Genomic DNA, 27835 nt, shown 5'->3' on the forward strand with positions numbered 1-27835 from the left:
TATGCTTTGTAGATTTTAGTCCCTCACAAGTTGAATCTTCTCTAAGTCGAAGCCATTTCTTCAGTCCAAATAGATTCGACTTGGGCAAGGTTGGCTGGATCAGTGGTTATGATTGTAACTGAATTACTTGAAGAAAATCTAGTAAAGATATTTGAAAAACAAAAATCTCACACACACAAAAAAAGAATCCCTGCAAGTGACTCTGTTTGCATATGTATAGCCATATATACCCATATGTTACTGGTCCTTTAAGCCCATTGCTTTTCAGCCTATTTTTTGTAACCCATGAAAAGGCATACTTGTACTTTGACTCTGTCGAAAAAAATGTAATAGTTTCAAGGCCCAGCTAGATCGAATAAGAATCTTTTTTTTATTTATTATTATTGTTGTTGTTTTTTGCTGACATCATCACGGATCAATGGTTGAGAAGAGCGACTTTAAACCACTCTCTGCGGAAACCTTCTGAGTCATGTTCATTAGTACTCTATTGGATTATTAGAATCTTGTAAGGGAAAAAAAGAAGAAGTTCAAAATCAATGATGCTGTAATAGATTTATAGGCATTATAATGAGAAGATGAAGTGAGGAAGAAGAAAAAAGATTTGATAGGAAGGAGAAGAAAAGAAGGATGTGACAAAAGAGGAAACGGAAAAACAGAAGAGATTGATGAATAGAGGGGACTACATAATAATAGAAGAGAAAGAAGATGGAGGGGAGTTGGGAAGAGGGATATAAGAGAAAGTAAAGTCTACCTGACGGACATTACGCATAATTTATTTTTCGGGGGGGGGGGGGGCCCTATGAGCGCGAGCCTTCCGATCTTGATGATCGCGTCGATTACTGCATGCTATCGATGTAGAGTTTACGTATCGTTCGACAGAGGGCAACCACTTCAGAATAATCTTCAAAATGGATCGCGAGATGGCACAGAAGACATGGGAAATGTCTAATAATATCGAACTTGTCCAAAGTGTTGATGAAATATACAAATACGACAAGAAACAACAGCACGAAATTCTTCAGGCGAAGCCATGGACAAAGGAGTGAGTGTCGGGAAATAATTGTACAGTCCCATTCGTCCATTTCTATGTCATAGTCTATATTGCTGTTTGCGTATTAAACAGGCGTAGCTAGCGTTTTAAACACCACAGCACAGTATAGATCTATATGTAGTGCGAATAAATTTATATATCTAACCGTTACACTGCACTAACAGACTAAAGCCAAGGCACTAAACAATTTGGCGAAATTTCATTTTTTTTTATTATTATGTAACGATAACCCTGGAGTTCAATTCACTTAGGCCTAACGTTAACGTTAGGGGCAGAAGCGAGAAGGCAGTTGAGTTATGACCCCAAAGCCCAGGGCCAAACGATAGACTCAGCTCTGCTTTGATCGTACAAAGACAAGTCAACTCAAGAGGATTGATATAACAGCTGACATGTTTCAACTTCTCACTGCAGTGCTGTCATTACACACAGTTCAATTTGAGCAGTCGAAAATGAATTTACAGCCATAAACATTGCTGGATGCACTCGAAAAATACCGTATTAAAGTATTATTACCAAGACTGGCTTGCCCGTCGATTGCTTGTTGGCGTGCACGCATTTGCCTTGACCGATTAGTAAGTAAAATTTATGTCTAATTCCGCGACAAACTTCTCATTTATAATAATGACATTTGCTGGGTCAGTTTTTCGCTTTAGACAGACACCATTGATACATAAGCTATTGCGACGGTTTGAACCGTTCTGGTTCAACGCAACCTTCGACCCATTTCCCCCCCCCCCCCCCCCCCCCCCCCCCCCCGCATAAAAATGGTTATTATTATATTTTCCAGAGCTCTTGGTTTTCAAACCAATCTGGAAAACAGGATTAATCAGTCAACATTTTGACTCACCTCTTCTACTGTTTCCTCCTGTTTTCTGAAATTCTGGTTGTTTCCTCCACTTCTTTGCAGTGCTCCCCAATTCATCGCTGCCTTCGTTTGAAAAATGACCGCACGAACGTCTACGGCAAGCCAAATGCTCCATACAATCACTATATCGGTACACTTATGTTTATTGACTAAAGTACTAGTAAGTTGTTTAAGCGCTAATTTAACTTCGTAATATTGTGAATGAGCATTTTCTTGCTCATTCACAATATTACGAAGTTAAATTAAGCGCTCGAACAACGTACTTTAGTCAATGAACGTAAGTGTACCGATATAGTGATTGTATGGAGCATTCGGTTTGCCGTAGACGTTCATGCGGTCATTTTTCAAACGAAGTCGGCGATGAATTGGGGAGCGCTGCAAAGAGGTGGAGGAAACAACCAGAAAACAGGAGGAAACAGTGGAAGAGGTGAGTCAAAATGTTTACTGATTAATCCGGTATATATTTTTTTCCAGATTGGTTTGAAACCAAGCTGGAAAAAAATAAAGTAACCATTTTTATGCGGGGGAAAATGGGTCGAAGTTGTGTTGAACCAGAACGGTTCAAACCGTCGCAATAGCGTATGTATCAATGGTGTCTGTCTAAAGAAGCGAAAAAACTGACCCAGCAAATGTCATTATTATAAATGAGAAGTTTTTTGCGGAATTAGACATACTTGTCGGTCAAGCATTTGCCTGCCTGGTAAGATGGTACCTACTGTATAGAACCCTAGTGCATGGTGCACTCCCTGCTGAAGTTAGCATGCCTCCACTGCAGCATCCCCAGGGTATCGTGCATCTGAAGCTATTGTTTCGTGAAATAATTACATGCTTGACTCTGATCTTTACTTTCCTAACTGTTATTTGTGAAATGATTTCAATATCAATGTTATTACTAGTACTGGTAATCATCCTTTGTCTGGAAATGATGCTTACAGTAAGTTCAGATGCAGGAAATAATCACAAAAATAGACATGTTGTGTCACATCCTACTTCTTCATTCCCTAACAAAGCTGGTAACAGATGCAAGATTTTTTATGATGTAAATATATCATTATGAATATGGGCACATACAAAGACATATAATTGTTTCATATCTTCATTTTTTATTTAAAAATGTAGCAATCAATATTTCAAGTATATCAAGATCTCGGCTCTGGCTCTGCTCAAGATGGTGATGCATGCCAGGTCAGGAGGAACACTAGAGGTCATGGGTCTTTTACTAGGCAAGGTGAGATACAATACACTTGCTTGTTTTGGAATCAAGGCTCACGGCTGATGTAAATTCAGCCTTAAAGGGGAAGGCTAGTAACTGATCAGTGGGAATCAGTGGAAATGCTGGGAGATGATTGTTCCAATCCTTGTGGGATTCATTCAAGAGTTCATTGTATATCTATTGTTGTGTGAAAATGATTTGCTTCAGAATGGTCTCATATTCAAGTAATGTGCAGTTTAATGCTTCCAAGTTAGCGTCCCTGGTCAGTGACGGAGCATTAATCTGCACATTACTTGAATATGAGACCGTTCTGAAGCAAATCATTTTCACACAACAATAGATATACAATGTACTCTTGAATGAATCCCATAAGGATTGGAACAATCATCTCCCAGCATTTCCACTGATTCCCACTGATCAGTTACTAGCCTTCCCCTTTAAAATGGGTTGTGTTCTTCTAGGATAGATGTCTTGAGGGAGATCTATCTTTAAGCTCTTGAGTCGAATTTGTGTGTTGTGTTCAGCACAGTGATGTCTTACGCAAACTGATATAAGATATCAATGTTTGATTGTATTTATGTTTTGGAGTGTACTTTCTCACATCAACTTCTTCTAAATTCATTTTTGTTGAACACGGCAGTTGTATTTTTTGGCAGCAAATTCTTATTCTCCTGTGGTACAAATTGCATTGCTTAGAATTAGAATTTGCAATACCAAGGTGATTGAGAATTATTGGACAGTAGAATATTCAGGTAATTATTATTTGTCTATTCTTTGATGTTGCAACATGTACACTGTTGTATCCTGCAAGAAGACAATGGAGTAATGAAGGCTTATACAAATGGTTTGTGTAGCATGCTACTCTAATCAAATCTGATATCTTCTTTTTTTCTTTATTTCTAACTAGTATAGCTCTCATGAAAATGTTATAGTAGGCTTGTAACAGCTAAAAGAAAAAAAAAAGTGAACAGAAAATGATTTTGAGGTGTAGATGACATCTAAATACATTAAATGCCATCATTTGTTTTACTTGCCACAACTTTGCAGGTTGACGGTGAGACGATGATAGTGATGGACTGCTTTGCCTTGCCAGTAGAGGGAACAGAAACGAGAGTCAATGCTCAGGCTGCAGCATACGAGTACATGGCAGCATACATTGAGAACGCCAAGCAGGTAACAACCACTGTGCCATTGTACTCTTGTCTTCATGACTTTCCACTGCCCTGCATGACATAGGTGACTTATTTCTTCTTCTTTTTTCATTTCAATCTATCAAATCTGAAATGACACTTTCTAAGAAAAATTATATGTGTTTGAATTGAAAGGTGATTTTTGACATTTCTGTGGGGCAATTTATGAGCTATGAAAATATACAAAGCAACGGTGTGAGTCATTTTGCATTGGTACTACCCCCCTCCCCTTTCCCTCTGACATCGACAAAATTGAAACTAAACCATTCAGAGAGACACTTTATAGACAATGGGCATAGCCATCATGTCTATGATTACAGCAACACAAACTGAAAAGCATAAATTCAAAAGCATGACATATTCTGGGTGCCTTGAAAACTGACAATACATGTAGATTGAATGATCTGACAAGTTTAAAGTCGTTGTTTGTCTGTTTGTTTTATTTGTTCTTTCTCTCTTTTGTTTTGTTGAGTAAATATTGTTGATTTCTTGTATTTTATTGTAAGTGATAGCGCTTTGAATCTGTACAGAAAAGGCGCTATTAAGATATAGCATACATAGTGATATGTTTATAGGAATCATAGGAGTGGATCTTACAGAATATTTTGATTGACTTCTGGCTTTCAGCACTATGGAGATACAGCATGTAATACCACATTTCTAACCTTCTTTACTGTGTACATGTTGTAGGTTGGTCGTCTAGAAAATGCCATTGGTTGGTATCACAGTCACCCTGGATATGGCTGCTGGTTATCAGGGATTGATGTTGGAACTCAGATGCTCAATCAGCAGTTCCAGGAACCATTTGTAGCAATTGTGGTGAGTTGATGAATATTTCGTATCCATGCTTAACCCATTGAAGATGAGTCCAGAGAATTCTCGGGCATGTGTCTATGGGAAATGTTTGTTATAAGCTACGTGGATGAAGAGGATAACTTTTGAAAATGAGTACAGAACATGGCAAATTTGTTAAGTTATTGTTTGTAGGAAAGACTCTTTTAAGTTTTATAATGTTTTGAAGTACCGTTATTGCAACTTGAGCTGAATTGTCGCATTACTGACAATTGTGCTTATTATTGATGTGTTATCAATAATCAACTATTTCTTTAGCACTTGGATAAACATATTGAAGAATGTTACATAAATATGATTAATTGTACAGCTGCATAACATGCTCTAGCATCCAAACAATGCATTATGGTATGTAACTTCTCCGAGACATATCTATGCACAGGCATCTTGTGGTGCATGGCATAGAAAAAGAATCCTTTTTCAGGCAGTGAGATGTTTAAAACATTTTTGTTCCATTTGTTATTCTGAAGGTTGACCCAGTGAGGACAATTTCAGCAGGGAAAGTCAACATTGGTGCATTCAGGACATATCCAAAGGTGAGGCATCGTTGATAAATATTGTGTGGATAGATTCAGACTGTGTCATTGATATTGTATTAAAGCTAGAATGCTCTATATTATGATTGTCATTATGTGTGGACAGATGCTATTGTTATTATTAGTAGTAGTAGTAGTAGTAGTAGTTGTTGTATTTGCTGAAATGTCTGTAATGTGAACATTTCTATACCTCAATGACAGATCTGCGTCATATCAAAATTGTCTTGGTCATCAATGTGTTATTCTGTGTGTATTGTATTTGATGCTACAAGAAAAGGATGTTGATGTGAAAAGACAAGAACTTCCATTCAGTGCCCCCAACTTACATAATGTTTTAATCCTGGTGGCATGGGTGGTCCAATTGAAACCATGTTCATTCACTGCTCACTGGGGTACATACAAATGTACATGTATGAAAACCCCTTATAGTACCCATCACCCACATGCCTGTGAATATGTGCATCGAGTATACACTCATCTGTAAAGGTCAAGTTCAGTCGAGATTCTTTGACTGTGTGTGTACTTACAGAGAGATGAGTGATAAAGCTGAACACATGGGCTTCTCAAATTATATCTGAGCTGGGCCAGCCTTCTGATTCCATGGTATCCCCTTGCTATTAGGTTTTTAATACCTCTATCGTAATCACCCCTACAGGGTTACAAGCCCCCTGATGATGGTCCCTCGGAGTACCAGACCATCCCTCTCAACAAGATTGAAGACTTTGGGGTTCACTGCAAGCAGTATTACTCCCTGGAAGTCTCCTACTTCAAGTCAGCCCTGGATCGCAAGCTCCTGGAGTCACTATGGAACAAGTACTGGGTCAATACGCTGAGCTCCTCAAGTTTACTCACAGTAAGCAAAAAAAAAAAAAAAAGAGAGATGTTTTAGCATTATACAGTTCTATTTATCTTCTTCTGTTGTTTGTTGTTTTTTTGTGTATATCTGTCTGTTTATTTGTTTTGATCTTGCACTGAATATGAAATGATGTATAATGAGTGGTATTATCTACAGTGTATATTGGAAATGTGCAGTATTATGAGAAGTTTGAAGTCTTCCAAGACTTTGATTAGTAACCCGTTATTGCTTACTCCATTCTTTCCTCAATGTGCCAGAATGCAGACTACACCACCGGCCAGGTTTCAGATCTATCCGAGAAGCTGGAGAATGCGGAGAGCCAACTGGGGCGGGGTAGCTTCATGCTCGCCGTGGATCATGAGAAGAAGGCTGAGGACAAGCTAGGAAAGGCCACCAAGGACAGGTGAGTTATTGAGGTACCCCTACCCATTGGAGACTAGTCCCCAGTATACATGGGCAAGTGTTTATGCAAAGTATTGTCATAGCAATATCGGCTTATTCTCTACGGGTTAAACCCCTTTTTTATGCCCAGGCACATTGAATAGCTTTACTTACTGAGCCTTTACATCGGCATTCACTAATCCATCCAAACTTGTTCTGCAACTGTACATGTAGTTGTAAAGTTTGATAACAAACCCACTCAAGTGTAGCAATTTGTCTCAGTCCAGCAGGATGAAGAGGGCTTTAGATCACCTCTTTTCATTGAGAATTAGTTTCCAGATATCTGTGCCAATCAGCAAAGAAAGTACAGTATTGTGTTAATAGAACTTCTGACTGCTTTCAGAGTCAAAGCTGGAAAGAAAGGGTCTAGATCTGGGCTGCCAGCTGTTTGCTTGTTTGTTTGTTTTTTTGGCAATATTTAGTATGTTTTTACTTTGACGAAACAATTAAACTATTTTTTTTCTTGTTAATTAAGATATTCTAGTTTTTAAACTCAAACTGTGTATCAGTTTAGTCTCTGTTGATTTAGTTTCATCTAAGAATTGTCAAAAAAGAAAGAGGAATTGATATGTCTTTCATAACACAATTGTTCATCTTAACACAATTCGTTCTCATTCACCATTTTTTCTTTTCGTTGCAGCTGCAAAACCACGATAGAAGTCATCCACGGTCTAATGTCGCAAGTCATCAAAAACAAACTCTTCAACCAAGTCCACAATCGCTGAAGACAATCTGCCTTTCCCCAGCTGATACATAGGATGTCATGAAGTGGGCACAAACAATGTGCTTGTGTGGCTAATTAACGTTATAGTTATGAAACTGCAGTTTCAGGAAAACCAATGGGTGTATTCCTGATTGCAGGTTATTGCAGTAAATGCAAACTTCTTATATGTGATCCTTTGATATCAAGGGGATGTATAGCAAAAGAGTAATAGTATCTGTAAAATGCTTGCATACCCTCTACACTACAACCTGCTGAACAGATATTTGAAAATTTAAACAGTGGTATTGACACCTGATTTGTGATTTATTAATTTGTTGCTGTTTTGTTTGTGGGTTATTTTTTTTTATTTATTTCATCATTATGTTGTTACCTTATCATGACATTTATAATTTTACCCCTTATGACCCTCTCCACTGGAAATATTTACCAAATAATGCAGGAGTTTGCACAGTGTATCTGTCTTGTAGATTCTCAAAATCACAAATGAAGTTCTGAAGGCAGTAACTGTGAACGCTTGCTCTGCATTACAAGTGTCTCCTTCAATTTGCTCATCGATTTGTTACCTAGCATGGATGTGGTAGCAGTTCATAACTTGTTGTACCGACATGATGAAACAAAAACCCAGCCAAAGCGCACCATGTAGTCGTTAGGCAGTAGTATAAAGCCTGTAGCAGTAGCACTGAAAGTGGAAGGAATGAAAGTTTTTATGCTCTTTGGGGCGAGCAAAATTTAAAGATGGGTGTGACCAAAGTTTGTCACCCCTTTCCATAATGCCATGTGCCACTAGAAGATGAGGATGCTAGAAAATGAGGTATGGACTTACAAAAGACATCTACCAATGCAAACATAGTAAACACAACTACACTTCTCGTCATACATCTACAAAGATGCCAAAGGAAAGGATGGCTAAGCAAAAGGTATCACAGTTATTTCAAACAAGAAATGCAATAAATGGCATAGAAGAGAGAGAGAGAGAGGAGACCCTTTCTCCATGGTATCCTTATTTTGCTGTTTCACAAAGAAATTGACCCTTAGTTGCAATCCTCGTAATATTTCAGATACATGTGGCCACAGTCGCATCTATGATAACCCTCAAATAAGATATTGCACTGATATTAAATGGCAATGGTAGGTTAGCATGGTTGAGCAAATAGCATCGGTAATCCTGTTTAAGAAATACCAGTTGGCGTAAGTGTACAAATATTCAGGAATAAAACACTATTGTTTACAAATATTTTTGTTTGTTGTTGGTTTGTTAAGAAAGGAATTCACCTACAGACCAATGTATTTCTTTCATCATCCGTTCAGCTCCAGGCAACTCAAATTATCTCCATTCACTAGGTTATTCCCACTTTCTCTGTACTGTCTCACCACCTCTTTTCTTCTCATAGAATGCTTATTGAATGTATTCTCTAGGTTGCACTACACTTAGAAGTACAGTCTGCCTATGAACATCAACAATAACAAAAACAATGGCGTATTTGTTAAATTACAGATCAGCAGTTGTGATCTTACAGATTTCATTTTTGTAGAGGGAGACAAATTGAAGGAAATTCACATCTCAACTTTGCCCCCTCTGATTAATATTCTCTTGCTTTCAACGAAATTTGGCTGATGCTGTCAGTGAGTTTCAAAGACTAATAACTTTGTTTTAAGACTTTCTTTTTTTTTTGCTGTTACATTATACAGTATTTTCATCATGGCTGGAAACATAAATTGTTCTGAAAATTTGATTTATTTTTTCTCTGTTTGTTTAGAGCCAAACTATACAGGAGTTATGCAGGTAAAACAATGCATTCACCCTGGCTATTTCATCCAGTGGCAAACAGGAAATTCAGTACGAGTGTACTCTGGGTATATACTGTACCAAGAAAATATCCATTACAAGTCAAACTGTGGTTCAAGAGTAGAGACCCACTTGTTTGTGCTGTTGTTCTTATTGTTGTTACTCAAATGGCTACTAAGCTTTTTGACACACAAACTTGTCATGGCTGTCAGTGGGGATCTAGCATATCTGTCCCTGTGTGTTGCAGAAATTAGTGTGAGGATAGCCAGTAATAGCCCATTGCATTTGGGAACGATATGTTCTATGTGTTAAAAGGGCTAGGGTGAGTTTTGATTACATGATGCAAGGGAATATGGTAGGCATTTGTTTTTCCACCTAACAAATTGGATCTCTGAAAAGATGAGTGCATAAGATAGCATCAACTAGAGGGCTCATCACAGTGTTTGAGTTGAAATATACAGGAGAATCGTTATCGTAAAGAGGTAATATATGATTATAAAAAAGATTCCTCTCATGACAAGGTGATTCTGTATGTTCCAAACCTTTGTACAGTATTTCATTGTGTTTGTACCCTAAGATACTGAAAAAACCCCTGATATAACAAGGAAATTGCCATGGTTTCTTGGTCCTCATTACAAGGTTCCCCTCAGCCAATAGATGGCTGCAATGGATGATTTAAATGTTTATGTTGCTTCATACACCTATCCACTGCTCACAGGTCCATGGAGGGATGGTGACAACATGACTTGGCCTCATTCTGGAATGTAATGGCTTGTGCATGCGTAGTGAGTCTGTATTGATGAACATCAAAGACAATGAAACTGCGTTTGCATTACCTATCAAAAGGGACATCGTATTGGCATTTTCCGGTGTGAGCGAAGCAAGCAGTACGATAGATCATAGAAGAGGAATTTTTGAGCACGTATGTGATAAAATCTTTTGGTTTTGGAAGCTATGTTGTGTAAGTTTATCCTTTGTGATTATAGTTATATTCTTCAGTAAAGCTTTTTTTCATAATATAATGTCTATTATATATATATATATATATATATGTATGTATACACTCACACACATATACGTATATATGTATATATATATATATATATATATATATATATAGAGAGAGAGAGAGAGAGAGAGAGAGAGAGAGAGGGAGAGAGTGTGAGAAGGGGTCGCGACCGTTTTCAGAACCAGTGTAGTTCCTTCATTATCTATTCAGTGCGAGAAGACAAGGGCATTCATGGACGTAGCTATTTCAACGTCAGGTAGTTTATTCCCAAGCTCATTTTATGTATCACTTCACAACCGTGATGAAGGTCTTAAAAAGACTAATAGCTTGGGATGAACTAGCTACGTCCTTGAATACCCTTATCTTCTCACACTATATATATATATATATATATATATATATATATGCATATACATATATATATACATATATATATATATATATATATATATATGCATATACATATATATATACACATATATATATATATATATATATATATATGCATATACATATATATATACATATATATATATATATATATATATATGCATTATATTATATTTGCTTTCACTGAGGAATCTTCATCGTCCACTTCAATCAAACAATGGAAATTATTGACGGTAATAAATGATGTGTATAGAGCTACCAAGTCTCACGCATTCTGCGTGAGACTCAAGCATTTAGGGGCCATCTCACGATCTCACGCATCGGGCGAAGTCTGCAACTTGGACCTATATAATGAGCATAGCTCAAAATATTAAAGTGATAGTTACAATTGAAGGTATATTTCCCTTTTGTCTTTCAAAATAAGTAAAAAATAGTCACTTAAGTATGCACCTGATCGCACCATTAACCCTAAAAAGACTGGGGGGGGGGGCCTAAAAGGCCCCCCCCTCGACATTTCGCGCGATTACTCAGCAACACGCAATGCTCTCGCCGCGATGCTCTATGACTTTTTTCTTTCAAGTTTCCCGCACATTTTGACACCAAATTTGTGACGCCCGGGGGTACGGTTCTGAAGTTACATAACTTTTTGTACATGCACGTGAGACCGAAAATGGCTCAAAAATGTGATTTTGTGTACAAAGTCAATACAAATTGAGTTTTATCACATGGTTCATATAAATATGCTTATTTTTACTCTCAATGGCTAAAATCAATTTGTTTTAGTAGTATTATGCTTCAAAAGGGTCTGCCACAAATTTTGCTGAAAAAAACAACAAAAACAAAAGGTCGAAAAAACAAAGAAATACATAAGAAATTCATAAAACAATAAAATAAATAAATTAATTTTGATACCGATTTTTTTTTCAAGTACATTTGCTAAGAATGCTACAAAGAATATCTAGACCCAAAATGAGCACTTTTGGGGCTTTATTTACTGATTTAGATAAAAAAGTCTGATTTCTCGCATAAATTAGCATAATTAATCAAAATAAAATAAAAGAAGACTATTTTGGAAAATTTAAATATACGATCTTGTAGATTACATCGCACACTACCATTGTGCAAATTTCCGCGGCGATCGCGCGATCGACGGCCGAGATCTTAAGGGGGGGCCCTTTAGGCCCCCCCCCCCCCCCCAGTCTTTCGAGCTACCAAAATAGCCCAGTCTTTTTAGGGTTAAGAGCTAAAAATTGAAAAAGCTCCCTACCGTGGGAGGCCACAGAGGGGAAAAACCCCTCCCACACCCTCGCTCGCGCGCACACCATTCGCATGCCGAGATGCCGAGTCATGAAAATCTCACTCATAATTTTTTTTTTGAACTTGGCATCCCTGTGTGTACTTACAAATGAACTTCGGGTGCACTTTGTTTATAACATGAACATAAAGCACAGTGGAAAGTTAGGAGACATTTTGACACAGCAAGAATGTCATATTTGAAGATGTACCCAGACAACAAATCATTCGAAATCATTCAGATACTGAGGAAATGTTGATTGACTTTTAATCCTCAAAATGTAAGTGTCTGCCAATGTAGACATTTTCCTGTAGCTTTTCTTGGGTATGCGTCCTGGGAAGGGATATTAAAGCCACTAATTACTATTCGCAGATGAAAAAACAAACCCTGCTCCATTTCTTCAAAATAGTTCTAAAATGTGAGTTAGGGATAGAAACAATCAGTGTAAAAATGTTAATCGGTATGTAATAGTTCTTAGATTAAAAACATTTTTAGAATAAACTGTCTACAGTTGCTTGAGTATGGATTTATTGAGAAAATTAGTCATGATCCCCTTATATTTGTGGCTTTATTGAGATTTTTGTTTTTCATCAGGTAGGATGTTTTGTGATGCAAATGAACTACAGCTGTATACATGTGCATCAGATTATGTGATAACTCGAATTTAATCACTGGTCCCCGATGGTTAAACAGTGGCTTCAAACTTGCCCTTGCAGGTTAACATGCATCTGCAAACGATTTTCATTAAAATCTATGTGACTATGATACAGAAAATTCTAAAATCGTGTTTTAGACCCTTGATTTTTCCTTTTCAGCCGATTATGAGAGGTGCGTGTGTACTTTCGTTTTGTGATGATCTGAATGGTATTCTGTTTGCAAATTGAAGTTCAGGGTTTCAGTATGGCGAATAATTTGAACTGTCATTGAACTGTATATTGTGCAGGATGTGGGCATTTTATTGCCCGGACACGTGCTTATGACGCATGAACATTATTATCACGTGAACATTATCATCTACGTTAGTGTGTGTGTGTGTGTGTGTGTGTGTGTGTGTGTGTGTGTGTATGTGTGTGTGTGCGTGTGTGTGTGTGTGTGTGAATGTGCGTATGTGTTTGTTGCGTATGTGTGTGCATTCGATCGTGTGAACGGAGTGGCATTTTGTGCAATTCAAAAACAATATTCAACGGTGTGAAATTTTTCCCACCATTATTTGCACAAGAAACCGTAAGTTGCATTGTCTTCCGAATCTGACTTAAAGTAGGCCTACATGTATTTTGAGATTGGTATGCCATGTTCTGATAAGATGCCACATTTGATGCCAGACACACAGATGCCACAGTTTTCACGACTGTTCTGGACCATCTGACCATCGGAGGCTCATCTGTCAGGGCCGGCGCAGTGTTTTCAAGTGTGGGGGCCCACGTCCGGGTTTCATGAGCTAACAAGCAAAAACAAAAACAAACAAAAAAAAAAGGTCCTCAGCTCATTCTCTCCCTTCCCATTTTACTGCCACTTACGTACTTCCGCGTTAAAAAAAGTGTGGGGGCCCAAAGTGATGGCACCTTGATATTCCTTTGTATTGTGCACAAAAAGTGTGGGGGCCCGAGCCCCTACGGCCCCCACGGCTGCGCCGCTCCTGTCTGTTACCCAAAATGCCAAAAATTTCCGACGAGCTCCGATGAAATCTGATCCGACAAGCTCCAGAGACTCATATCAACCGATTTAGGATTGGTGTATTGCGTATTGTGTACATGCAGAGTTTTTTGATGTTATGCTTTAAAAGTTGGTACACCTAAACTGTTGTGTCGAGTTGAGTGACACTGATGAGAGGACACGATGATAGCGACACAGGGGCGGATCCAAGAATTCCGTAAAGGGGGGGGGGGGGGCGCAAAAATCTTTCTGGTGCCACTTCCGGGTTTAATCAGCTGGCAATAAGCAAAAGAAAAAAAAAACGACAAAAGCACCCCTGCAATTTTCTGGTGCCACCATAATCGAGGATTTTATTTTCTTTGTATTTCTTTTGTTTTAGGAAAAATTAAAAAGAGAGCACCCGGTGCACTAGATCCACCACTGCGACATGTCATAAGGCAGTTAAAAACACATAAGCCAGTATTCTACCGTAGACCAAGGTTTAAACCCACTTTAAACCCACTTCAGACCCACTTTAGACCAGGCATTTGGTTTATTTATTTATTTATTTATTTTTTTATTTATTTATTTTTTTTTTTGGGGGGGGGGGGTTTCAGAACGTACGGGCGTTAGTGTTTGTTAATTTCGTTCGCTATAGGACTCATTGTGTGGAAATTTTGGCAAGATATGCCACCGACAAATAGCGTAGATAAATCTTTAGAATTAAGGCTATCATATTCGGGAGGGAACAAAAACCGCGTTCAAAACTCGAAAATTCCGTTTCGTATAGTAATCAAAAATTAAGCAAAAAGGATTTTAGTTTCAAAATTGTTTGTGGAAAAATGCTCTATGCTTAGTTCCTTCATCGGATGATCGTGCCCCATCGGATCACACCCGACAATTCTGACAACGACATAGTCGACCAACATAAGTCGAATTCATCAGACTGCGATCAGATACACTTCGGTGGGTGGCGGGAAGCAAAAAACAAACAAACAAACTTTACTTCCGACTAGTGACTGATGAGGGGAAAAAAATAAATCTGTGGATCGAGGGCATAAGCGTCCGATCAAAACAATTCACGACGCAGAGAGCTACTTGACGCAATGATGACAAACGGCATATGGGGCGTCAGACTTTCTACAGGCTACGTCTTCTCGAAATCTCAAGTTCCTTTTTCAACACGACGTTGGGAGAGAGGAGAATGGTCAACGCAGCCGTCGCGTGGTCTTAACGTCCGCGTCGCAAATCTAAAGCTCCCTAGTGACGACATCATGCTGTCACTTTTGTGAATCTTGTAGTATACCTTCGCAGCAAGTTACTGATAAAGGCCCTCGCACACTTATACGACTTTCCATTGTACGGCGGACTGACTTTGTATCTGAAATAATCAAGCATGTTAATTCTGAGGCTATTGTGATTTATTTCGGATCCAAAGTCGGTCAGTCGTGCAACCGAAAACGTATTATCATATAAATGGGCATGTTATGCTTTCTGGACACCCCGCCCGACGTCCAACATCTCGATCACATGTTTTCAAGGGGGGGGGGGGGGGGGGGGGGGGGGGAGGATCATCAGCTATGTGCGGCTGTCTCGACACTTGACTACAAAGTGTTGCATGAGGCGTAGGTTCGCTGATCGCATTTGAGCAACCAAAATATATCATAAAAGTAAAAGAGGAATGGAAAATGAAAATAAAAATCCCAGTCATATTCAACAAACGGGGATCTATAGTGAACGCAGAGAAAATTCGTTCGAATGCATTATTAAGTTTGAGGGAAATCCCTTATAAAAAGAGTTGTGCTGAATAGGCAAACAACGATTTGCTTTTCATTCTCTAGGGAATGAAGATTTGATTAACCTTTTTGGAATCAATCAAAAGGATCAACAAAGTAAAAATAACTCATTTAGATATGAATACCGTGCAGCAGATACCATTAATTCTATTTTTGATAATTTGAATGTGAATGAGGAAAATACATTATATCAAGGTTCTGATTATCTAACGATTAATCAATTTCAGTCTTTAGAGATATCGAATGATAGTTTTTCATTGATGCATCTAAATGTCCGAAGTTTAAATAGCAACTTCGAACATTTACAATCTTTACTAGAAAATTCTACCCAGAATTCATTTTCTGTTATTGGGCTCACTGAGACGTGGCTTACTAAATATTCCCCTAATTCTTTTGCATTTTCTGGTTATGATTTTATTACGAATAATAGAACTAACAAGGTAGGAGGAAGGGTTGCATTTTATATTAAACAACATTTTGATTATTTTGTACACACCGAACTTAACTCCATGAATGAAATTTTAGAATCTTTGGTTGTTGAAATAAATATCCCAAAGTCTAGGAATATTTTGATTACATTGATATATAGACCTCCAAACTCCAGCAGTGCATTATTTCTAGAAGCCTTACAGGATCTCATCCATTACCCAGTTTTTGTTAATAAAAAATGCTTTGTTATGGGCGATTTCAATATAGATATTTTGAAATGCCACACAGTAAATGCCTCTCAGAATTTACTTGATAGTATGTTTTCAGCTTCTTTTTTACCACTTATTACTAAACCCACCCGAGTGACAGATAATACAGCTTCACTTATTGATAATATATTTTGTAATATTACGCCTACTCCTAAATCGAATATCATTTTAGCAGATATATCAGACCACTTTCCAATTTTCACATCCATCCCAGTCACCACGAAACCAATTAGTCCCACTAGAGAAGTATTTAGAAAAGTCACACCGGATAACTTACAGAATTTGAAGAATAGTCTGAATGAAGAAACATGGAGAGAAGTATATAGCACTCATGATACGGATTTATCATTTGATGTTTTTATGAATATTTTGAATTCTCATTTAGAGAAATATGTTCGTTTGGTAGAAGTTAAACGTGATTACAAAAAGTATCCTAGATCACCATGGATAACAAAATCTCTTCTACGATCTATAAACCGGAAAAACAATTTGTATTATGCAGACAAAATCAAACGTACTGAACAATCTCATCGTAAATATATTATGTATAAAAACACTCTTACAGGAATATTGCGTTATGAAAAAAGAAGTATTACGCGGATCAGATATCTTTTTGTAAGCATGACGTGAGTAAAACTTGGAAAATAATAAACAGTGCTATAAATAAAGAAAATGATAAGTTTTGTATTACAAAAGTTGTTTCTGGTGACAAGGAAATAACAGACCCTGTGATGACTGCAGATGCATTTAACCTTTACTTTTCGCAGATTGGACATGATCTTGCCAATAAAACTCCTACTTGTCAAAAGAAATTCTATGAATTTCTTAAATTACCCAACTCAAATTCATTCTTTTTTGATCCGATTATTAGTTATGAAGTAAAAGATATCATTATGAGTTTGGAAAGTAAAAGAAGCTCGCGACCTGATTGTATTGATAACGTTATTTTGAAATATATAGCTGAGAATATTGTTGAACCTTTAACTTACATTTTTAATTTGTCATTAAGCAGTGGTGTTGTTCCGCTACGAATGAAAATTGCTAAAGTAATCCCAATCTATAAGAAAGGTAATAAGGAAGATATTAGTAATTACAGACCAATTTCTTTGTTGTCATCGTTTTCAAAATTGTTAGAAAAAGTTGTTTATTCTAGACTCCTTAAATTTCTTGATTTTTATGATATCATTTCTGATTCACAATTCGGTTTCCGCAAAGGACATAGCACTTCTCAAGCAATTCTCTCCTTTATTGAAAAAGTAGCCAAAGCAGTAGATAGGGCTCATCACACAATGGGTGTCTTCCTGGACCTCTCCAAGGCCTTCGATACCATTGATCATAAAAGATTACTTCATAAATTATGTCACTATGGTATACGTGGCAAGGCCTTGGAGTGGTTCAGAAGTTACCTCTCTGATCGTAAACAGTACGTTTTTCTATCTGGTCAAAACTCCTGCAACCAATCTGTCACCTGTGGTATTCCTCAGGGTAGTCTACTGGGACCTCTTTTATTCATTTTGTATATAAATGATATAACAAATGCTTCTAATATTTTATCTTTTGTACTTCTTGCTGATGACTCTAATGTTTTTCTTTCTCATTCAGATCGTCATATTTTGGTGGATTTGTTAAATTCTGAATTAAAGAAATTGTTATGCTGGATAAGGTCAAATAAGTTGTCTATAAATCTTCTTAAAACTAAATGTATATTATTTAGTAATACTTTAAATAATCTTCCTAACAATATAAAAATAGATGATATAGTTATAGATGAAGTTGCATCAATGAAGTTTTTAGGTTTGGTTATTTACAATAAACTTTCATGGAAGTTACATATTGATAGTATTTGTCACACAATATCTCGAAATATTGGTGTTATTAATAGAGTTAAATATCATTTTCCTATTCCCACCCTTTTAATGTTATATTCAGCTTTGCTTTTACCTTATTTGAATTATGGCATCATGGCTTGGGGGAACACACATCCAACATATCTCGACAGACTGTCCCGTCTCCAGAAAAAAGCTCTTCGAATAATTTGTCATGTTTCTTGGAGAGCCCATACCGATGTTTTATTTTCTGAAAACAAAATTTTAAAGATAACTGATATTTATTATTATTCTCTTGGCCAATTTATGTATAAACTTTCTAATAATTTGTTGCCGTCTGTCTTCAGAAGCATGTTTGCGAGAAACCGCTCGTTCCATAAATATCCAACTCGTCACTCAGATGAATTCCATCTGCCTTTAACTAGAACAATGTTTACACAATCTATATTTACATTTGCTGGACCTAAATATTGGAACAACCTTTCTAACAGTTTGAGGACATCTCCAAGTAAAAGTTCTTTTAAGTGTAATCTGAAGAAAAATATTTTGAATAGTTACAAGAATTGTTGATTCTTTATTGGTTGCAAAGAAGTGTAAAATCCAACCTTTGTTCTATTGAAATTACAGCTAAGCGGCTCCATCCATCCACTACCTCTCGTGTCCTTCTATTTTTTTTTTTGTCTTTTATCTTCACTCCACGCATTAAGCTACTTCCCCCCTCACACACACACACACACACACACACACACACACTCTCTCTCTCTCTCTCTCTCTCACACACACTCATACTACTTTGTTTCTCTCCTCTCTTTTCCGGCATGACAGCGACTTAGTGTAAGGATTTGTTCAGGGTTTTTGTTTCGGATAAGTTAGGCTATAGGTCTTTTTGTCTTAGTTTCTTTGTTTCATCCATTTTCAATGCTTATCAGTCTATCGATCATATAATTTCTTGTATTACGTGTGGGGGAATGCAGCCTACAAGCTCAGCTTTTTAGCATTCCTCCCCATTTCCAACATTTTCCTATACCTACAAGTTTTCTGTAAATTTATCCTTTACTTTGTATGATGAAATTTATGCACTGTATTCAATTTTTGTAATATATCTATATGTTTCTGTTGGAAATGAAAAATAAATGAATGAATGAAAAAAATGAATGAACGATAGTTCATTATAATGTCACCACCGGAGTTATAATCAAAAAATGAATTGTTATAAAGATCCCTGATATACTGTTACGGATTTTGATGATAGTATCACAAATAACTATACGGCTTGTGAGTTGGACCAGGGAGGTGAGACTTTTCACCTCCCTGGTTGGACTCACTGTAGTCTGTTATCTGTGGTTACGTAACGCTTTGGAATTAACGGTCTTGGTCCCGCTTTCCCTTCCCCCATCTGCTATTCTATTTACTCTGTCTGCGACAAGTTCTCCCTTCCTTCCCCGACTGTTATCTTCTCCTTCGGGACCACAGTGTCCCGCTCCAATGACCTGACCTGACCATGTCCTCAACTTGCCCTCAGCGAGTTAGGTCAAGGACTAAGCTCTTAGGTCCAGCCTTGTGGCCAATGATTATCTGTACTCTCTTGGGGCTTGGTCGCGTGCCGCCCAGGCCAGGCCCAGGGACGTATGAATGGTATAGGCCTAAATACCGGCTCCTTGCAGAAATTAGAGAGTTCGAACTAAACACTGTGAGTCACTCAGGGAATCACCTTACCAAGAACACTGCGAGTCGGGCTGGAGATTCGGCCAAGAGATTCTGTTCTGAGTTGTAACACTGCGAGCTGGGATGAGACAATAAACTTGCTGTCATGTCCGGAAGAGATTGTGTCCATTCTACTTTATACAGTACTAGCTGTTCTCTCACCTGAGTGTCCAACTGAATTGCATGCTGTGTGTGGTGCCATGCTTTGCAGTACATCTATACACTTAACTGATATCGAAGGTTCTCTGTATTCTCATCATCAGAAGCAAGGGAAATAAACCCTTTCGTTACGATACTATAAAGGGGATGGCTAGTAACTGATCAGTGGGAATCAGAGGGAATGCTGGGGGATGATTGTTCCAATCCTTGTGGGATTCATTTAAGAGTACATAATATATCTATTGTTGTGTGAAAATTATTTGCTTCAGAACGGTCTCATATTCAAGTAATATGCAGGCAGTTTAATGCCCCGTCAATGTACTGGCATGCTAACCTGGAAACATTAAACTGCATAATTTTTATTAGTTGAATATGAGACCATTCTGAAGCAAACAATTTTCACACAACAATGTACATGTACTCAATGAATCCCACAAAGATTGGAACAATCATCCCCCAGCATTCCCACTGATTCCCACTGATCAGTTAGTAGCTATCCCCTTTAAAATACATTTTTTTTTTCTGTTTTATCTACACGAAAATGTTCTCTCGTGGGGAATATAGTATAGCATTGCCCATAAGGGACAGAATGAACTGGTCCAGTATCATGTGGTCGCTGGACGGCATCTTAAAAACTATAATAATAATCTACCTGGCTCCGTGGAATGATCGTATGATACCAAGTGCTGTAAAACTGTTTAGCGCCTACCCTGCAGGCTGCCCTTTACGCCGGGTTAAAGTCTAAGTCCACTGTAAATTAAGGGTGCAAGTATGACTTTACGGTGAGTTTTTTGCCTATCGAAATAAATAGGCCTATAAAAACGTGACAATGTAGGGCCTACTGACCTCAATCTACGAGCTAATCACTTGACGAGGTCAACTATTATGTATTCAAGGTTACAGCCGCTCGTCCTGACACCGTCGAGTGATAGTCCAATCGCATTCATTGGGCATCCTGAATCTATTGAAACCAAAGAACAAAGATTGAAAGTATACCGCCTACATCCTCCATCATGATGGGTTAGTTGACCTGAACGTGACATCGAGCATTCAGCAAATATCTACACGTATACAAACATTACTGCTACAACATCTCGGCATCATTCCTGGATTTTAAGGAGGGGATCAGCCATTGGTTCGTATAACACTATACCTCCTTTCTCTTCCTGCAGGGTTAAAATTTAGTGTGTGCGTGTGTGTGTGTGTGTGTGTGTGTGTGTGTGTGTGTGTAGCGCCGAAACTTTTCGGGTGGGGGAGGACCTTTCATAAAACACAGATATTAATACGCAGCGGAAGAATTTTGTTGGGCAAGTATTGTTATGTGTATGTACTATTATGTTAACATACACTAACACTCACAATATATCCCCACCTTTCGGTCTACGGGAAGGTTTCAAACATAAGTACAGTGTGCAACAAGTCACATCAACATCACTCAGTCACAACTATACACATTCACACTGGATACACATTCACACATACAGCATGGTGAAACACTTTCATTCACACTCACCATCATGCATACTATGCTCACCAGTAAGGAGTAATTTAAATAAATTTACTACCATGACTGCTAATAAATAACTATTAAGACAACTGTCTTTAAAGGAAATATATAGCTTCCTTTAATGATTATAATAAGAAACACATATACATTATATACAATATGATTTAGTCATGCCAAGGGCATTCCAATCAGACCCTACATGTCTGGATTTAGTTGTCCTGTTTCTCGACAGTTTTATTTCTTAAGTCATTACAAGCTTGTTCCTAACAATTTAACCAAATACAAGCCATTGCAACAATTGAGCAAGTTTTCAGTGCAGACATTTTACTTATGCCATTGTTTCAGGTCTCTGTAGTCGAGTTGACCTGAAATACCAAAAGTTGTGAAGACTGTAAATAGCTGGGATGCTCAACACATCCTCGCTCTTTGAAGAGCGGGAGCAAAAGAGTTATCAAAAATGATTACTTATATTTAAATTCAAAACATAGTCTATTAAACTGAAGCCAAGCTTCATAGGTCAAATGTCGTTTTACAACAAGAATAACATTCGATACATAAATACACACAAAGTAATTATATGGCAAGTGCACGATCTGTTCAGTTGAGCTTTACATAAATGCATTGTGAGCCAAATGTGATATAGCAGTCACAGATAGCTGCAGTCTATCTGTCCTGACAATACCTTTTTTTTAATTCAAATAAATCCAAAATAAATGTGACTTTCATTTCAAAGTCATGCTATTGAAGCATCAAACAAAGCATCATGTGCGGCGTAGCAATACTGAACAGATGAACAGATGACCTAATGTACAATTTACCAAAGTGTCAGTCCTTATCATCATAAAAGCAAATGAGCTTAACTCGTAAAATCAATGAAATGTTAAGGCACATGTTATCAATTGACTTGTTTCAAATACTTGAACTACAGCAAAATCTCATTAATCCTAAATGATATTACTTAAAAGCAATCACACACATCAATAACTACATAAATGAAATTGAGTGCAAATAGCTTACCTGAAATACCAAAAGTTGTGAAGACTGTAAATAGCTGGGATGCTCAACACATCCTCGCTCTTTGAAGAGCGGGAGCAAAAGAGGAGGAAGTTTGAGCCAAAATGATGCAAGTTGAGATGGACGGTACCACCTTGCTAAATTAGAGGGTGGATACTGTAATCTGAGGGGGGGGGGGGGTGGTTGTGGAGTCTTCAGGTAAAGCATATTTGTACTACAGTTGTACATAGTGTGCTGTTTTACCACATTGTAATTAGCACTTATACACATAACACATGAAACACATTGTCTTAAACTAATTACTCTCAAATATCATAATTTCAATATACTCGAATAACTTTTATCCACCTTCATCTGTTGAGATGGAAGAGTCCATTTCTCATTAAATGACTAACGCTACTTTCTCGAGAAAAGGCAATAGAGAGGGGAAGGGAGAGGAAGTGGTAGGTAAAGAGAGTAAGGGGAGACAGAGAGAGAGGGAGTTTGGGAACCAAGAGTGGGAGTGGATAAAGCAAGAGAGAGGAGAGAGAGAAAGAAGAGGGCAGTGACGCAAGCTCCTACCAGAAGCTGGTATATATCATGTGCATTACCATGGCAACCACACTGGCTGGACTTCGGAACCTGTCAGCACACAGGTGTGTGTTTAGAGTGGTCCATTACTGACCGGTAGTGACCATAGTGCTTAGGAATGTGAGCTGCTTGCCCACTTTCATTTTGTTGCAGCATCCTGGTCATCCTATATACTAGTTTAAACCATTTAAACTATACGACATGAAACATATCATTTAATGTTGCACCAAACAGGGGCTACATACTCTTCCCTCCTTAAAAAACAACTAGCAAACAAAACACAAGCTCGAAATATGCTGTGCTCATATCCTTTAAAAACATTTCATGATTGTCATTATTGATGTGACAATGATATGAAAGCAATAAACCTAAGCAAACACTTCATAACAATTTTACTTCCAATCCAAAAATAAAATGTTATTTTCTTCTTCTTTATTTGGATGGATATACCAAAGGATGACTATCATCCTAATTACAGTTCTCAGTACATCGTAGTATTCGTACAGCATAGGGTAGATGTTTCTCCGGATAACACATCTCACAGGCAGTTCGTTGAAAGAGTTACTAGATCATCTTGGACGTTCACTCAGTCCTTCTTAATGAAACAGTAGCAACACATTTCCGTTGGCACATACATAACAGTAGTGTTCTGGTGATAAATGGGCTTCATCATCAGGATTCATAACAATTACTGCTACGTCGGATAAGGGAATATGGGACTGGAGATCCCAATCGAGACTGATCATACGTCACCCAAGCGTCCATCCTAGCGACCCTCGCTCAAAACACTGTCCTCCTCTGGTCCAGCGTGCGAAAAAGGCCCTGCAACGACAGCGATACCTTTGTGGTCTGCTCTGTGGTTGGCTGGTGAGTAGAAATCTCAATCCAGACTGACCAAACATCATCACCCAAGCGTCCACCCTAGCAACCAACGCCCAAACGCTGTCCTCCTCTGGTCCAGCGTAGCGAAAAAAGGCCCTGCACCGACAGAGAAACCTTCCGGGCTGCTTAGTGGTTGGCCGGTGAATCTGTCTTCCTGTCAGTCGGTGTGCCATGGTTGGTCTGCTTGTCACCCTAATTTGGCTTCATAATATCATGCACTTCTAACTGCTCTTTCTATATTGCAATACTTGACTTCGTATTAATTCAAACAAAAACATTAATAACTTAATGTTCTTTAAGCCTATACCTTACACCAGATGCCATCAGAGATTTAATTCAAACTATCAAAAAAAAATATTTAAAAACATTTTTTTCTCTTTGTTCCATCTATTTCTTTTTATGTCATAACCCTAATTTATTAACACTTATTTGCAGATGGCTAACACTCATTCCATTCACTCTAATGGTCCATGCTTCAGCCAACATCTCAAAACACACCACACATCTATCATATAGGGATAAAATTCATTTAAACCCCACATAGACTTATGCGTCTACAAAGCAAAACAAAAAATTCAGAATCATCACAGATTCTCCATCAATGCTCTCACTTGTTAGACAAGAGCAAGTGTAAAATCGGCATTGAAATAATTTTAAACTTTGTCTAGTGGTAGGATTTTTGGGGAGAGGCGGGGTTGCCTTGAGCTCAGATGCCAGGGGACCGTCATAGCAGTACACTGTAACAAATGCTGGTGGAGGACTCTAGGAGCATCAGTACTCCTTTCCTTTCGGAGACGATATATACTCAGGAGTCATCGCCCTTAGATAACTCTATACATACGCGTCACCGCCACACTGATTTGCAAAGTCGTGCATTCCACGCAAAGTGTACATTTTTGACGAGAACCTTGTTACCCTCACTCAGGACAGGGACATTACCCTTTTGATCCTGAACTTCTCATTCTTATTCCTCTTCTATAAAAATGGTCCATGATCCGACTACTCTCTTTCGAAAACTTGTCTATAGATATTTTGTCCTCAGAGAGTGCAATAATCACACCCTTGGTTTCTTTATCATTGATCAACTTCAATCATTGCAATGAAATATCTATGCACTCGAGAAGATACCTCAAAACAAAACAAAATCAGTAACAAAACTAGTCAGACACTATCAAACCCAAAACAATCAGTTCAGTTCAATCTCACAGGATTAAACTGTGTATGACAGAGGCACAAAAGTCAAAACAAAGCCCGGGGATTAATTCCCTATGAAAAATACCTGAGCAGAAACAAAGCAATAAAATAACCAAAATGCCTAGTCCAAATCGCCCTCTCATTCAAAAAGAGGTGGTTCCTTACAAAAAAAAAAGTGAGAGTGAGTCCAAAGTTCACTTAGGGCAAATGCCAGCTAACAGCAGCCAAGGCCGACAAGTGTTATGACGTCAACACAAGCGATCGTAAAAGTAGGGAAACTGTGGCAAGTAGCCCTAATTCACAGCTCAAACTGAAAACTAAAACATTCCCTGTCCAAAACAATGATAACACTCATAAAAAATTGGCAAAAGTTGACTCATAACAATGAATCAACAACACTTGTTATACATTTCATTTAACTTATTAATCAACCTCGCTCTGCTACCAATTGTAGCGCCGAAACTCTTAGGGTGGGGGAGGACCTTTCATAAAACTCAGATATTAATACGCAGCGGAAGAATTTTGTTGGGCAAGTATTGTTATGTGTATGTACTATTATGTTAACATACACTAACACTCACAATATATCCCCACCTTTCGGTCTACGGGAAGGTTTCAAACATATGTACAGTGTGCAACAAGTCACATCAACATCACTCAGTCACAACTATACACATTCACACTGGATACACATTCACACATACAGCATGGTGAAACACTTTCATCCACACTCACCATCATGCATACTATGCTCACCAGTAAGGAGTAATTTAAATAAATTTACTACCATGACTGCTAATAAATAACTATTAAGACAACTGTCTTTAAAGGAAATATATAGCTTCCTTTAATGATTATAATAAGAAACACATATACATTATATACAATATGATTTAGTCATGCCAAGGGCATTCCAATCAGACCCTACATGTCTGGATTTAGTTGTCCTGTTTCTCGACAGTTTTATTTCTTAAGTCATTACAAGCTTGTTCCTAACAATTTAACCAAATACAAGCCATTGCAACGATTGAGCAAGTTTTCAGTGCAGACATTTTACTTATGCCATTGTTTCAGGTCTCTGTAGTCGAGTTGACCTGAAATACCAAAAGTTGTGAAGACTGTAAATAGCTGGGATGCTCAACACATCCTCGCTCTTTGAAGAGCGGGAGCAAAAGAGTTATCAAAAATGATTACTTATATTTAAATTCAAAACATAGTCTATTAAACTGAAGCCAAGCTTCATAGGTCAAATGTCGTTTTACAACAAGAATAACATTCGATACATAAATACACACAAAGTAATTATATGGCAAGTGCACGATCTGTTCAGTTGAGCTTTACATAAATGCATTGTGAGCCAAATGTGATATAGCAGTCACAGATAGCTGCAGTCTATCTGTCCTGACAATACCTTTTTTTTTTAATTCAAATAAATCCAAAATAAATGTGACTTTCATTTCAAAGTCATGCTATTGAAGCATCAAACAAAGCATCATGTGCGGCGTAGCAATACTGAACAGATGAACAGATGACCTAATGTACAATTTACCAAAGTGTCAGTCCTTATCATCATAAAAGCAAATGAGCTTAACTCGTAAAATCAATGAAATGTTAAGGCACATGTTATCAATTGACTTGTTTCAAATACTTGAACTACAGCAAAATCTCATTAATCCTAAATGATATTACTTAAAAGCAATCACACACATCAATAACTACATAAATGAAATTGAGTGCAAATAGCTTACCTGAAATACCAAAAGTTGTGAAGACTGTAAATAGCTGGGATGCTCAACACATCCTCGCTCTTTGAAGAGCGGGAGCAAAAGAGGAGGAAGTTTGAGCCAAAATGATGCAAGTTGAGATGGACGGTACCACCTTGCTAAATTAGAGGGTGGATACTGTAATCTGAGGGGGGGGGGTGGTTGTGGAGTCTTCAGGTAAAGCATATTTGTACTACAGTTGTACATAGTGTGCTGTTTTACCACATTGTAATTAGCACTTATACACATAACACATGAAACACATTGTCTTAAACTAATTACTCTCAAATATCATAATTTCAATATACTCGAATAACTTTTATCCACCTTCATCTGTTGAGATGGAAGAGTCCATTTCTCATCACTGGGGTAAGTGGAACACTTGAAGGATTATGGGTATGTACATTGTTTAGGAGAAGGCATTAGTGGAGAAAAAATTTTTTACGAACAAACAATTACGTAGAAACAAAATGGATGCCTTCATTGTGACAAAAATTAGAATTATCAGAGCTAAAATTGTCAAAAATCCTGAACATCCCACAGCCTCTCTCCAAGATGTTGCGTCGTAACTATTTTATAAACAACAGTGGATAAGACGTGGTAGTGTTTGGTGTCCTATTTGATTAAAAAAGCGTATTTTTGTGTCGTGATTGAAAGATTGTACAACAGGTAACTAGACGTTCAACAAAAAGTAAGTAGATTTTTTTTCTTTATCTATCTTTTAGTTTAATATCGGGCATTCTCTCCTCAGATTAAATATTGATCGACGGCGTGTTGAGAGCGACGTCATCATCAAGGTGATAGAGCTTCCTGTCAGTGCTGTGTTTTATTCAGACTCATTTTAGGCATATTTTTTCTTCAAAATATTTCATTGACAAGTTCA

General features: G+C 37.7%; 1 protein-coding gene across 1 annotated transcript; it reads left to right on the forward strand.

Moving 5' to 3' along the window:
* The first annotated feature begins 900 nt into the window (after positions 1–900).
* On the forward strand, positions 901–10396 carry LOC139729075 (COP9 signalosome complex subunit 5). The gene is made up of 8 exons (XM_071640002.1): positions 901–1042; positions 3036–3144; positions 4177–4302; positions 5010–5138; positions 5642–5707; positions 6363–6560; positions 6821–6966; positions 7645–10396. The coding sequence occupies exons 1-8, from the start codon at positions 909–911 to the stop codon at positions 7727–7729; spliced, it is 993 nt and encodes a 330-aa protein (XP_071496103.1). The 5' UTR covers positions 901–908; the 3' UTR covers positions 7730–10396.
* The last annotated feature ends 17439 nt before the right edge of the window (positions 10397–27835 follow it).

The sequence above is a fragment of the Diadema antillarum genome, unplaced genomic scaffold (assembly GCF_040938485.1).
Source record: "Diadema antillarum isolate AM-2024a unplaced genomic scaffold, OU_Dant_1.0 scf00000020, whole genome shotgun sequence".
NCBI classification, from domain to species: Eukaryota; Metazoa; Echinodermata; class Echinoidea; order Diadematoida; family Diadematidae; genus Diadema; species Diadema antillarum.